Source organism: Anguilla anguilla, chromosome 8, assembly GCF_013347855.1.
Source record: "Anguilla anguilla isolate fAngAng1 chromosome 8, fAngAng1.pri, whole genome shotgun sequence".
Classification (NCBI taxonomy): domain Eukaryota; kingdom Metazoa; phylum Chordata; class Actinopteri; order Anguilliformes; family Anguillidae; genus Anguilla; species Anguilla anguilla.
In genome coordinates, this window is record NC_049208.1 from 33,150,248 (window position 1) to 33,163,951 (window position 13,704).

At 41.2% G+C, this 13,704-nt stretch overlaps 1 protein-coding gene across 6 annotated transcripts in view; it reads left to right on the forward strand.

Annotated features, from left to right (window-relative positions):
* Window positions 1-13,704, forward strand: part of LOC118233440 (regulating synaptic membrane exocytosis protein 2-like) — a 162,811-nt gene that overhangs the window by 133,271 nt on the left and 15,836 nt on the right. For all 6 annotated transcript variants that reach the window (XM_035429222.1, XM_035429224.1, XM_035429223.1 and 3 more), the window contains one exon: window positions 4,839-5,080. In XM_035429222.1, coding sequence (XP_035285113.1) covers window positions 4,839-5,080 — 242 coding nt within the window. The remainder of the gene's footprint in view (window positions 1-4,838; window positions 5,081-13,704) is intronic.

A 13,704-nucleotide genomic window follows, 5' to 3' on the forward strand; every position in this document is an offset into this window, starting at 1 on the left:
CGCCTTGGGCTATGCATGGCAAATTGTGGTCGGTCACCCACTCGCTCACTCACTCACTCACGGACGACCTGTGGTATGCATGTGCAGGTGGTGCTTCCTTTGGTAGGATGCATGCGCAGGTGCATCTCCCAAAATCACCACTTCGAACAGCACAAGATTTTTAAGCACAGCTTTATCGCCTAACGTTACTTTAGCTAATCCTAACCTGTTAGCATTTCGCCTACTTTAGTTAACCTACTTAGCGTGTACCACCGCTACAGCTGTATGGACACACGGAGGACAGCAAGTAACGTTACAGAGGTGAGGACATGCCATAGCTAGATAGCTATATAGTTAGTCAAGTTCTACTCGTAACACTTTGTGCAGGTGCACCGTGGGTCTGCACGGTTTCGTGCTTATGACGTTGCTATAACTGCTAACCTTAATTTACCAAATACATGAATGAATTTTTGTATGCTGCAAGAATCTACTGTAAATAGCAAATTAACTGAGGATACATAGACTATTTTAATCTCTATGGCAGCAGTTTCTTTTGACTCCTTTTACAGTTTTTTAATTTGTTATCAGTTACATTTCTTCATTTACCCTCGGTTTTTTAAAGTGGAAAAAGTGCCGCCAGGGCCAGTTCTATGCATGGTAGGGTGCCAATCCGTCCAACCCCCACCCGCCCACTCACCCCTCAGTCCGCAGTCTCCTCTAGGGTGGCACAGTGACACTGGAGCCATGCCTGAGTACCGCATCGACATGCTCAAATCTGTCCTGGACCGAGCTCAGCAAAATTAGCCATGCTGTCACATAAAGCGTAAGCTTGTGAGGAGCTATCTTGTTTTCAGAAAAACATAAGCACTTTCGCTCCATTTTTGGTTGCTCTAAAATGAGGTGTAACCTGGATGTGAGCATGTTCAGTGTACACGCACGTGCATGTGGTTTAAAAATGCAGTCGTCCATTAGGGTTTATGGAATGACTCTCTGCACTCTGACTCACTCAGACAGAAAACAGCATATGTTGTTGTGATGGTGAATCCTGGCTAATGGCTTGCACTGGTGCGTGGGAGAGAATGACAAAAACAGGGATGCAAGAGAGTGAGAGACAAAGTACAGAAGCCGTCAAATTGCCTGCGCTTAAGGTCGCTAGCCTTGACATTTTGGACAGAGAGAGATAGAGATAGAGAGAGTGGGAAACACCTGTTTGAGACTTCATGCACAATAAGCCTATAAAAATATGATTTCCATTTTAGCATAAATTGATGTGTGCATGTGTGTGTGTGTCTGTCTGTCTGTGGATTGGGAATTATAGAATAATAGGACTCTTTCAGAAGAAACTTTTTTCAAAAATAAAAAATAAATGTATACAAAACGTTGAAATTGAGCTCTTCACCTGTGAATGTTAACCTGTAGATTGTTGTTTCATTTTCACAAAACACCTGTAATAATTTTTGGACATACCTTTTAATGTGAACTTAAAACAAAAGCAGATGCAGTCCAAAAAAAGAAGTTACCATTTTGAAAATCCTGAAAAATATACTATCTGGGGATAGGACCCTGATAATTCTAAGCTCTTGACTGATTTTTTAAATCAGGCCGTTAGAACGTCTGGTTAAATTAAGATGTCTAGTACAGGACAACTATGAAACCCCATGAGGTTATACATCTACCCATCATCGACCATTTCACAACCAGGGGTGCTGTTTGAAACTTCCTACATGCAAAGTGCTGTCTCCATTAAAAGTACATTGCAAGCCTGTCTGTCTGAGGCCTGTCTGTGCTCCCTTGAACCCCTTGATAATTTAGGAGAGAGCATAATTAGCATTATTATCTCAAGCTTGTCCTTTCTGACTTCTAATGCTAAAGGGCTAGCTTTTCCATTTTTACTGTAATTAATGAAGCTATTATCTCTTCCTTTGGCTGACATGCGAAAATGAGTTGCTAGGCTGCCAGGCCAAGATAGTTTAAATACATACCACTGTAGGTACAAGAACAGCCTGTGACAAACACATTGTGCTTGAAGCTGAAAAAAATGAAAAGCTGCTAAAATGTGAAACTACTGGTTTTTACATATTTGTATGGTACATTATTCAGGGAAACATACGGTATGCACCATTCAGATGCACACTATGTCGTAATAATGATCTATTTAGTCCTTCAGCATTTGGACAGTGACAGTTTTTGTTGCTTTGGCTCCGTACTCCATCGCATTGGATTTGAAATCAAACAATGGATATGAGGGTATTGAATATTTTGGCCCCCTAAAATGGTGTACTGTGTATACAAGGCTGTAATTCCCATATGGATTACTGGATGTGGATGTAAGTAGCCTTAAATTAAGGCTGACAGTCTGCACTTCAACCTCATATTCATTGTTTTATTTTACATCCAGCGTGCTGGAGTACAGATCCAAAGGAACAAAAATTGTGTTACTGTCCAAATGCCTACAGACTGCACTGTGTTACATTGCCATTTCCTTGACAGTTGACACGGTGCCAAAAAAGTATTAAGATAGAGTTAGGCATTACCTGAGAGCACACTAATGTGCTTATAGTGCCTGACCTTACTCTTTAACAGTGAGATCACCCAATAACAAATGTCATTTCAATGTGAGGTCTGAATGTGACTTCATAGTGAGGGTCAGCCCCAAAAGAGCCATCTTGGTCTGCGAGATCTTTAATGACTCTTGCAGTAAAGGCTGGACTTAATATTTTATCAACGCGTTATCTTCTGGCAGAGTTTCTTTCGACTGACATGTTGAAAAGAAACCCATACTGGCTGATCTCAGCGTGAATAAATGAATTATTTCCTGCCTGGGTTGCAGGTTTAAAATCCACGCTGTGAGAATGGTTTATTTAAAAGGTCATGCTTAGAGGATTACTTTAATGTCATTCATGTACTCTCGGTCCCATATGGTCCCTATATATGCATGTTTCTGCTTTTTTGCTAACGAATGATTTAACTATACAAAACATAATATTATACGGTACAGTTTCATGCTGGCGTAATTTGTTTGTTTGCTTAAATAGTGGGAGAAAGTTGTTGTAAGTCTTGTGGGATTTGGTTTCAGGGCACTAGAAACAATTACATCTCTTTTCATTTAAATGGTTTTTAAAGTAAGTACATTCCAATGTATACAAGTTGAGGGATCATGTTTTACTGTGGTGTCATGTTGGAGACATTATTAAGGACTACACCTTTGTAGTTAGTGATCAAAATGTTTTGGCCCAGCTCCATAGCAGAAGTGCAGACCACAGGAAGGGTGTGCTTTATCACCTGCATGATTGTCACCATAGATGACTCCTCTTTGTAGAATAGTGTTATGACAATAATGTGAATCTAACTATATTAGCTTTCTGTAAACTGTGATTTTTATTTTTTGCGAAAAGAAAAGAATAAGCTCAGAGTGTTTCATTTCAAGCATTTTCTCATTCTCATTGACAGTTATTTGTGCAATGATGAGAACTTGCCAGATTTTTTTCATTCAGGTTCCAATAATATTATTATCTGTGATTTTGTTTAAATGAGCTTTCTCAGTATTTTGCAATATGTGAATGGCATGGAGTGAATAATAATTTAGGTAGTAACATATCTGGTTAATTCTTGTCGGAGTAATAGCAGACGGCTGTTTGGAATGTCATAAGTTGATCATTTTCTGTGGAAAATTGTCCTTTCGTATAGTGCATTAGCAAATGTAGTCGTTTTGCCAAAACTGGAGAATTTTGCCTTTTCTATTGACATAAATGAGGCTTATGGTACAACAATAATATTGGGTTTTTTTTATCTCTCTTGCTTGTTCTGAATTATACATTGTATTTTTATCCCAAATACATTATTATGATAATGTTAGTCAGCTTGTGAGAGGCTATTTATGGAGTCTATTTATAAATCATATGTATCATGGCTGGGGCAGGCCTATGGCAGCATACAGCTTCCCTGGAAAAAAAAAGCCTTGCCCACTCATTTTAAATAAGTGGCCCAGTCATTTTAAATCACCGGCACACTCATTTGAAATCTCTGGTCCACTTATTTTAAATCGGTGGCCCGTGCATTTATGTCAGTGACCCACTCATTTTAAATGACTGGCCCACTCATTTGAAATCTGAGGAAGGATGCCCACATCCAAGTGTGGACGTTCTCCATTCATTTTCTGTGTGATGGATGTAGGATGTCCACATTTCTACCAGATGTTTGTGTTCATGAGAGCGACCTCCCTGTTCTCCTCTCACACTGAAAAGACTTTGACTGTTCCAAAACACACACAGTATGTGTATGTTACATACATGTGAATTCAGCAATGTACACTGCCCAGCTCCCTGGTAAGTAACAAAAACTATGTGAACATGTAATCCTTTATGCAAAAACCTACACATAGAATTTTACTGCACACACATTTTTATAATCCAGTATTTTATTACAACAGTAATATTGCAGTCACCTCATGCTGATATTTTGGTGCAGTAATATTGCAGTTACCGTATCACGATAATTTAGGGGCAGTAATATTGCAGTCACAAATGTCTGTCCTTCCATTTATTCTTGGTAGTGTGAAACTGCATTTTGGGTTTCACACCTTTTTTATTCACATCAGTGCAGAAGATGGATGACCTTTACCCTGTCTGTCCAGTTGTCACCATGCCTGTAAATATACCTGTGGATATACCTGTAGCCTCTGACCCGTGCAGTCTTCCAAAGTCCTGTAGCTGAAGCCTGTCCTTTTCTGTCTCCTCTCATCTTTACCCATCCTCTCCTCCCCCCTTTCCTGTGCCTCCCCCTTCCTCTCACCCCTCCTCTCCATCCCCTTCTCCTCTGACCCCCCGTTGTGGCCAACCCACGCACTTCGTTGCTGACAGTGACTTTACGTCCAAAATGAAAAACAGGCAGATGGGTGTGTCCGGGAACAACATGGCCAAGAGCTCCAGCATCAGCGGGGACATGTACACGCTGGAGAAGACGGACGGCAGCCAATCGGACACGGCCGTGGGGACGGTGGAGACCGGGGACAAGAAGAGGCGCTCCAGCATCGGTGCCAAAATGGTGGCGATCGTCGGCCTCTCGAGGAAAAGCCGGAGCACGTCTCAACTTAGCCAAACAGGTAGGGACGGCGCGGTTGGTTTAATTGCCATTTAGGTGTAGAGTATGGACATGGCTTTGCTTGTAAACATACTATATTTATGTCTGATTACAGAGTCTTTTTTGCTTCTTTGCCTGAAGTTTTGGCAAAGGTATACACCTGTTCACTCTTCTCTCGCTCCAAGGCCACACTTTACAAATCTTTTCTCTGTCTCTTTGTGTGACCCGTAGCTTGCTTGAGATTCTTTCTGTTTCGGTCCTGAAATGAGGCATATGAAAACAGGACAAGGCTGCTCGGTGCACGGAAACCTGAAATCGCTGAGGTGTCCGCCCTAGGTTTGAATTGTCAGTAATTGTTGAGGGAAAACTTGGGCAAATTTAATCTTCCGAGAATCATTCTAGTGTTCAAAGAGTTGAATCCCATCTTTTTTTGCCCGAATAATAAACAGGTCGTTCAGCAAACCTATCAGGGACATATGAATATTTATGTGTATTCCGTTTCCTCTCTAAGGGAAAGTAGACTAATACACTGTAATTAATTTAATGTACTCTTATTCATGGGCCTGTTGTTCTGTACCAGATCTTCTTTTGTATTGCTTGTGATCGTACAGGTCAAAATTATCTTTCCTGCATAGAATTTCAATTTGATAAACAAGCGATACATTTTTCATTTTTCTGTGGCCTGGGCCGTCTAACTGTGCCCTGAAGTTGACTTACAGTCTCATGGGCTGAATTTATCCTCTCATCTCCACAATACACAACTGCTGTGTCTAGTCTCACTTTCCAGATGTAAATAATGTTATCATTTAGCTTCATTTGATACTACTGTAGTCATAATGCACTAATGGCTAAAGGATAGGTCTGGGCATAAATTGAGTATCTGCACCAAAGGGAAAGGACTGGATGAAAATGGATGTGAGTTGAGAGGTTATAATGATCCAACAGGAAGACACATTGCTTCATTGCTACTAGACCAGATTGAAAAAAAACCATGTGTTTGTTTTAAGGATGACAACAGGAGTCAGAGTCCACATCTAAACTGGAATGTGATATTTGATATGCTTTGGTTCGGACGATAAGCATTATGCTCTCAACAGGTATTAGCAGATGTTCCGGAGATTGTGGCTTGTTTTTGAAAGCTGCGGGCTGAAATTGAATGTGTTTGGTTAGTATGACTCGTTTCGCATTGGGAATTTCCCACTAGCTGGCAATGGACTTTTTCTGTGAACAGATTTGTTTTCTGAGACAAAACAATACCAGCCACAGAATAGACCTAAAGGAAGAGGTGGAAGTCCAAGAGAGAAAATTGTTTTTGGACGTCATTGTTCGGAAAATATTTCCCATACACTCACTAAGTTATATTTTTGATGTTATATTTTTTAATAGGATAAATACAGTTGGAATTTTAAAGTGTAAATACTTTGTTAACAAAAAATGTATCAAAGTCTGGATTAGTCTATTTAGCATAGCTGCTCTTTCTGCGTAACTCTGTGTAATCTGGTTTGTTTCTCACTCGAAAACATGAAGTAAAGAAATTGTCAGTGCTGTCTGAGATGATTTTCAGAGCCTTCTGGTCTTTGTAAATACCGAATTCACGTGTCTTGTACACACTCAAGATCTGTGACTAAGAATTAGTCCTGATTCTTTTGCTGTTTATACATTTTATGATGTGTTTTATAGTACTGTCATTACTGAGGATGAAATATAAATACATTTTGTTGTTAAAGCCTCTTGGGGTGGGAGTCGTATGAATAAATCAAACCCTGTCTAAATGTTTTGGGGTTTTTTTAAGTATAAATCCTCAGTAAGCACATCCAACACCTTCCCTGAGGTTTATCTTCAAAGGACTGATTTAGTATTTTTCAAAGAACTCCCTCCACCGTTCCGACTGCAGATAGATATACTTGTTGAGCGATGATTAAAATGTGAAGTGCGGTTATTTGTTGTGAGAAAAGTCCAGAAGCGTTGTTGAAGTGTCCTTCGAGGTCTCTGTAAAAGCCGTCTCGAGGAGTGCTGAAAAAGAGGGCAGTCTGCCACCTGGAGCGTCGGACCTCTTTGTGCTTTCTGCTCTGTCATTTCGAAATGACATCTGGAGAGGGGTCACTCTCTTCGCTCTCAGAGCGTCCCTTCCATTCTCCCGTACCTGCCCGCGGTCAGCTAGCGCTTAGCCCATTTCCCGCCACCCGCCCAGAACAAAATGGAGTTGTAGACGCAGAGGTTGGCCTGTTTGTTTGTTAATACTGTATTATCGTCCCCCGGTCCTGTGACCACGGTGGCACGTGTCTCGGCAGTTACCGCGTGACGTTTCTCGTCTGTCCTGGATATTCGGGGTGCTCTTCGGTGCTGTGTTACGCGGGCGTATCGCTCATGTTGATGGATACTTTGTACCTGTCCACCGTGCTGTTTCTCAATGGCTGAAATGGGCCAATGCCCTCTGGATTTGAAACACATGGTTATGACCTGTGTATTTTCTGGGTGTGTAAAAGGTTTTGGCCTGTACTGAGATATACGTAGAGTATACTATGGTATACTTTAACATGCTTGAAGTTTAATTTTATACTGAAGTTTATATAATTATACTTAAAGTATGGTGAAATATAACCTGCTGGGTTTTCATGTGGGAGCTTTGCTGTGCAGTGTCTAAAATTATTTTAATCATGCAATCAAAGTTAAATGCAAGCAGATCCCTAAATCCCTATATCCCCAAATAAACATTTCTTCAAGGGAGAATGCTATATTTTCCATTGGATTAGGTGTCCTTTCTCAGAGATGGCAATATATTTCATATTTATTATTTGTCAATATATTTGTGCAATCATGAATAATTACGTAAATGCCATGACATTTTCGGTAATACTGATGAACAGGGTTTTCAGTGGTACTCTGGAGAGAAAGGACTGGTGCAGGCCAGGGCTTGTGCTGGGTGCTGTTTGAAGCCATTACGGACGGCTTAATTCTGAGCACATATCAATATTTCACGGAGTGTTCTGCATGAGAGGAAGCGGACCTGTCTTTTAAATCTCCACCCTGGACGGGATCCAGCGGCGAGCACCGCCGGTCTTCATCCCTCAAAGAGGAAGGCAAACAGCGACCTACTTTGTGTTGTCATTTACCCAGAGGGGTCGGCCAGTGACATAAGGAGCCTGTTCCTGTGATGCGCTCTGTGGAGAGGGTACCGGAGGTGGCTGCTCTAGGGCACACATGTTGGAAGACAGATGTCGTGAAGGCTACGGCACCTGCTCTCCAGACCTGCCTTCCTGTTCACAAGTGCCTCTGATAGTGCGTTTGAACAGCCCCGGGGCTGAATACTGATCGCTTGTGTACGAGTGCTAGCTAGGTGCAGACCAGTGCAAAGCAACATCAGCCTGAAGGCAAGATGTTTGGAATGCGCCTTGATTGGAAACTTGTTTCCACTCACTGTTTTATTTTCTCAATTAAAGTCAGGGTACCATTAATCGCTATAGCTCTATGGGTACATTTGAAGATGAAGAAAAGAAATTTAAGATGATACTTGAAACAAAACTGCCTGCTGTCCATGACATAAGAGGGTATATTAGGATTTTCTTGTTAAATTAATAAGGTTCTGCATATCAGAATACAGTGTCTGGAGCTTGTGCAAATTGGATTAATTAATCTTCATCCCATGCCCGCTTGAGTGAAATTTACATGGACAGAGGTAGTTGAGCCAGGAAAAGGCAATCTGCTATCAGATGTTCATGACCAAAGGAAACATAACCTTCTCAGTATGCCTACTGCTAAAATGGCACGATGGTGATGCAACACAGTTGCAGTATAGTTTCTTCCATGGAGGCATTGCTCAAATGATCCTGGCTTTCAGTTTCTCAGAATTTCACATCGTCGTTTCTCCGAACATTTTAAGATGGTCTGTAATGCTGCATTGCGAAATTTATTTTAAGAGTATCTAAGAATACAATGCTGAGAGAGAGGTTTTCATTGGGCGCACTGTTTCTAAATCAACCTTGTGAAGACCACTGGCTTCTTGTGTTCATGGAACATCACGCTAAATACTTCTCCTCGCTTTTTGTTTGCAAGTAATTATTTTTGAATGTTTTTTCTCAGAAAACATTTATTTAATGGGAGATGTGTTACAGTAATTGTCAATAGGGGGTGTGTAAAAGAAGCATTAGTCATGGGGTATTTTGGCTTTGTGAGGTAGTATTCCTGCAGTAGCTGGTGAGGAGAAATGAGCGGCGTAAACCAGGAGTTGCGTTTCTCCTCCGTTTCGGTCCCATGGGAACGGACTGCCTGCTAGAGCACACGTGATGTCTGTAATATCGCCCTGCTGAGGAGACTGGTTATAGAAACTCTTAATGCTCGGCACCAGGCAAATAAATCATTACCGGGCCCCTCAGCTCTGTGGCTGAAGCTCCATTTCCAATTAAAAGGCTTCTCGTATTGATCACCGCAAGCCCTGTAGGAAATGACCCGCGGGCCTTCTCAGCGGGTACAGGCTGTAAGAGAGGGCGGTTCAGAGATGAGCGCTTGATCCTGAGTCACCTCAGGCTCAGCTGCTCCCTTCGTTATCAGATTAAAGGCACTGGCCGCGGCGTTTGAGTCCGACTGTCGGTCGGCCTGGAAATTGGATTCTTTCTCGCATAAGTACATTTTGAGTCATTGTGGATGTTTTATAAACTGCACTCAGCATATTCGGTACTGTCGTGTACCAGTAATGCAATGATGTCGTGTTTGAGATTTGTCTTTGATTGGACGACTGAAAAGGTTAATCTGGCTCTATTGTCGTGAGGCAGTGTGTGCTTTTTTCCCCTCTAGAATCATTCGTGGCTGCAGCTTCGATTGACCCTTACCTCCTGATGTAGCTTCTTATAAGGATCTGGTTAAACTGAGAAATTCAGACCACCTACAGTGTGTGCGTTAGTGTGGAAGAGCTAAGCATGTACTACGAGCAGGTCAAATTGCAGTAGACTGTCAAGAACAGCCCACCCTATTGGGAATGCAAAAGAAAATGGAGGAAACCGGTTCTCCTGAATTGCTCAAGTCTGTGTAAACAGTTTTATGTTAGCATTCTCATTCAGTGTTGTTGTATCCGCGGAACACAGCGCTTTTAGCGGTGTCGCAAAAAATGCCGAGCCGTGTGAAAACCACGGCAGCCCAGCAGGCTATGCGGCAACGCATTTTTAATCGTTTTAGGAGGGAACTGCCAGCCCCCAGGCTGGTCGCCCGGTGGGACGGAGTGCTGCATTGCAGGAGATTTGCCTTGAGCAAAAATATAAAAATATCTACCAAAAAAAAATCCAATATGAGGTTATACCGAGTTCCAGCTGTGGACTGGTAACGGACAAGTACAGTACTGAGGAAAGGAAGCCAATTTGGCTAGAAAATGCCTTGACTCTGGAAAAATTACTGCAGCTACTCCAGAGAGGAATGACATAAGACATAATTAAATGCAACTGCATGTGGGCTCTCTCCCAAGTAATTGTAGGGGAGTGCTGGGTAGTATCTAATCAAAAAATTAGAAGGTAATACAGCCATGCACTTTTGTTTATGCATAACAGTCTCACAATTGGTACTGTAGGTATAAAGAAAGTAAAGTTGCAGCTTTTCTGGGTCAGTCTTTCCATCGGGATTCGACTGGCAGTACTCTCCGCAGAGCCGTACCCTGTCATTTAAAGCAGTGAAGTGAGTTTCTGTTCGGTTAGACGTAAGCGTGCCGACCTGCAGGTGAGTGCTGTGTGTGATAAGTGGTTGTCGCACTCGCTATCTTTTCTGCAGGTGTCCTCTTTCATCGGTAGTGATAACAGCTTTTAAAATGAAAACAGGGCTTTTTTTTAAAGGCTCAACACAAATCAGATAGTAATTGCTGGTGGAGTGTTTTCGAGTGGCACGCTATAACATGCAGTTCATCTTCTTCTGTAGACATGTATCAGAAATTGGACAAAAAAATCTGAAAAAGATGATTAAAAAGAAAAAAAAACAAACCAGACACTTCTCCAGCGGTGGGACCGCAGGGCGTCGACCGCATCTGCACTTGCTTTTGTGACGCGTCTGTGACATTAGCCTCCTACTGTACCAGCAGGCCTGCACTGAAAGTGGAACCTCTTCATTTGTACACTGATGTGCACTCCTGTCTCGTCCGTTAGAGTTAGCGCCCAGCAGCCCATTTTGTGCATTTGCAGCCTTTCCCAGCTGATCTGAACCAGCGGTCCTGACGTCTTTCTGTTCGGTCCTTCTCCAGAGCTCCCCATTAGTGTCAGGCCAGAGTATCTTAATAATGTAGGATGAGAACCTGATGATCTGAAGGCGGTTGGTGATCTGTCCTGTCTCTGAACCACTTTACCATACAGTTGAACTGATTTCACTTTATTGTCAAAGATGCATTTCCAACACACAACGAGGATATTTCTTTACCTGTGCAGCATACCTGGGCTGCATTCTGAATTTTACACCGATACCATTTGATTGCCTTTTCTGAAAAGTGTTATTTTACAGTTCTGAGATCTGTCCACACATCATCCGAGCATGGCAAGGCTATTTTTTCACAGCATGCCTGTCTTACATACAAATGTTCTGTCGTGTTCTCATGACTTCTGTCTCCCCACTTTTAAAGTACTTGCTGTATAATTCTGCCAAATTATTCTTTCCCTTTTTGCCCACAAATCAAGGTATCAAATCAAGCAAAATTAATCATTTTATCACAATGAGTATACATGAAGCAATTGTAGCACTGGTGTTATGTGACCGAGTTGACTCGCTGACCAATCAATAAATATACTGCGCACAGTAAAGTAATGGTGGCTTCCAGCTCCTGTGAGAAACAAGAGGATGGGATTTCAGCAGCTTTTATGCTGATCTAAGGACGGTCATTCTGGGAGTGGCCGTGGCAGACAAATCATTTCACTTAGCCTGGAACAGTCAGTGAGAGAGGAGCCGCAGCAAACGAAAACAATCGATTATTTTGTCAGTTAGGCCCAGGTACAGTCTGCTACTGCTTCAGCACCCTGCCATTACGAATCTGTACAAGCCAATCCCTGTTATTAGGCCTTCAACTCCTGGTAGAACGCGTGCAATGACCTACAAATTAGTCCCATGCACTTTTTGAGCTTTAAAATCTGGCCTGTGCCTTTCTGTTTATTTGTTTTATTAAACTGTGTCCCGTCTTTGGGATGGATTGGCTATGTGTTTTCGAAGTTAGTGATGCTTAGATGGCGCTGCCTTGTCAGCAGATAGTTGAAAAGTAGATATTGACTTTATGAGTTGCCGCCATTAGAGCATTTATTGAGACATTGTGTCTTCCGTTAATGGTTCCACAGGGACTGCTAATAAAGTGTTACCAAAATGATGCATTTGAGAGAAAAGAGAATTTGAGATTTACAAACGTGCCCTTGCTAACTCTAAACAAACTGCACTTTCTCACAGTTAAGCTCACTTACAGCAAGTTTAGGGAAGCAGTGTGCATTGTACATTATTTGCTCAAAGTAAAAGTTTTATGTTGTTATTCTATGATTTCATTGTATGTATTTTGTATTATGTCCCCTGTTCACAAAACCTGCTGGTCTCTTTATAGTTTCCAGTGAGTATCATTTACGGTTTCTTGTCTTCAAAATAATTCTTTTACTAGAAAATTCCTTTGAGACCAATGGTCTCTTTCTTTTTCCTTGGAACAGAGGCTCTTGAACAGAATTGTTTACATTCCAACCAGCATAATACTGGTAAGAGAGTGTGCCCATTAATATCCATAATCATGATTCTGTTTATCTTGGATTGGCAAATCCGTCCAATTCAAGCCAAGTAACAGTACATTCTAAAAACAGTTTATGACCTTTGTAGTAACTATGAATGTTGACTAGACCGCCCATACCGCAGAGTGGTCTTCAATCACTGGACGTAAACAGTTCCAGTGAACTGAACTAAAAATATTGCCAGAGAGAATTTAATGGGCAAAACATTAAAATCACGTGAGACGTCATCCTGCAACAAGCTGTGAAATGTTTTTATAAAATGGAAACATTTTAGCATAATTTTATGTTTGGTTCTTTTAAAATTCTGCAAAATTTTACATGTAACATTTTTTTTAAAAGATCATTCATGGTTTATGGCGCTTTTCTGTTGCTTTTAATGTCGTTCAGTTAAACTTTTAAGTGCTGTGAACAAAGGAAATGTCAGTGGGTTAAAGTATTGAAGCTACCCCTGCCCTTTCTAATTGTCTATAATATTCCGTGAACACAGCTCAGAATTACTGTTTAACATTTTTATCCTTTTGAACTATTGTGACAATTCCTGAAAGACATTAGCCAGCTATAATGAAATAGATGATGTCAAAATGTACCATTAATATTCAGTATTATGACTCTTAGCTGAAGAAATTATTCATTTTTTTCCTGAACCATGTAATCAGTTTCTCCTACTTACCCTGTCAGTGGGTTGCATGTTTTGCTTGCAAAATAAAGAGGCTCTTCTCTATACTGATCGTATTCAGTCATCTAAAAATATACAGTGCTGTTTCTGTCTTCAGAGAAAAATGGAAATATGTAAAAAAAAATATCAAAATATGGAAATATGTAAAATTGATTATGCAGTATGTACAGTGGCCTCCGTAATGTTTCGCGTTTTGTCAGGCAAAAAATAGGTGATGAACTGTATATTGTATGCTCAAAAATTGGAAAATTA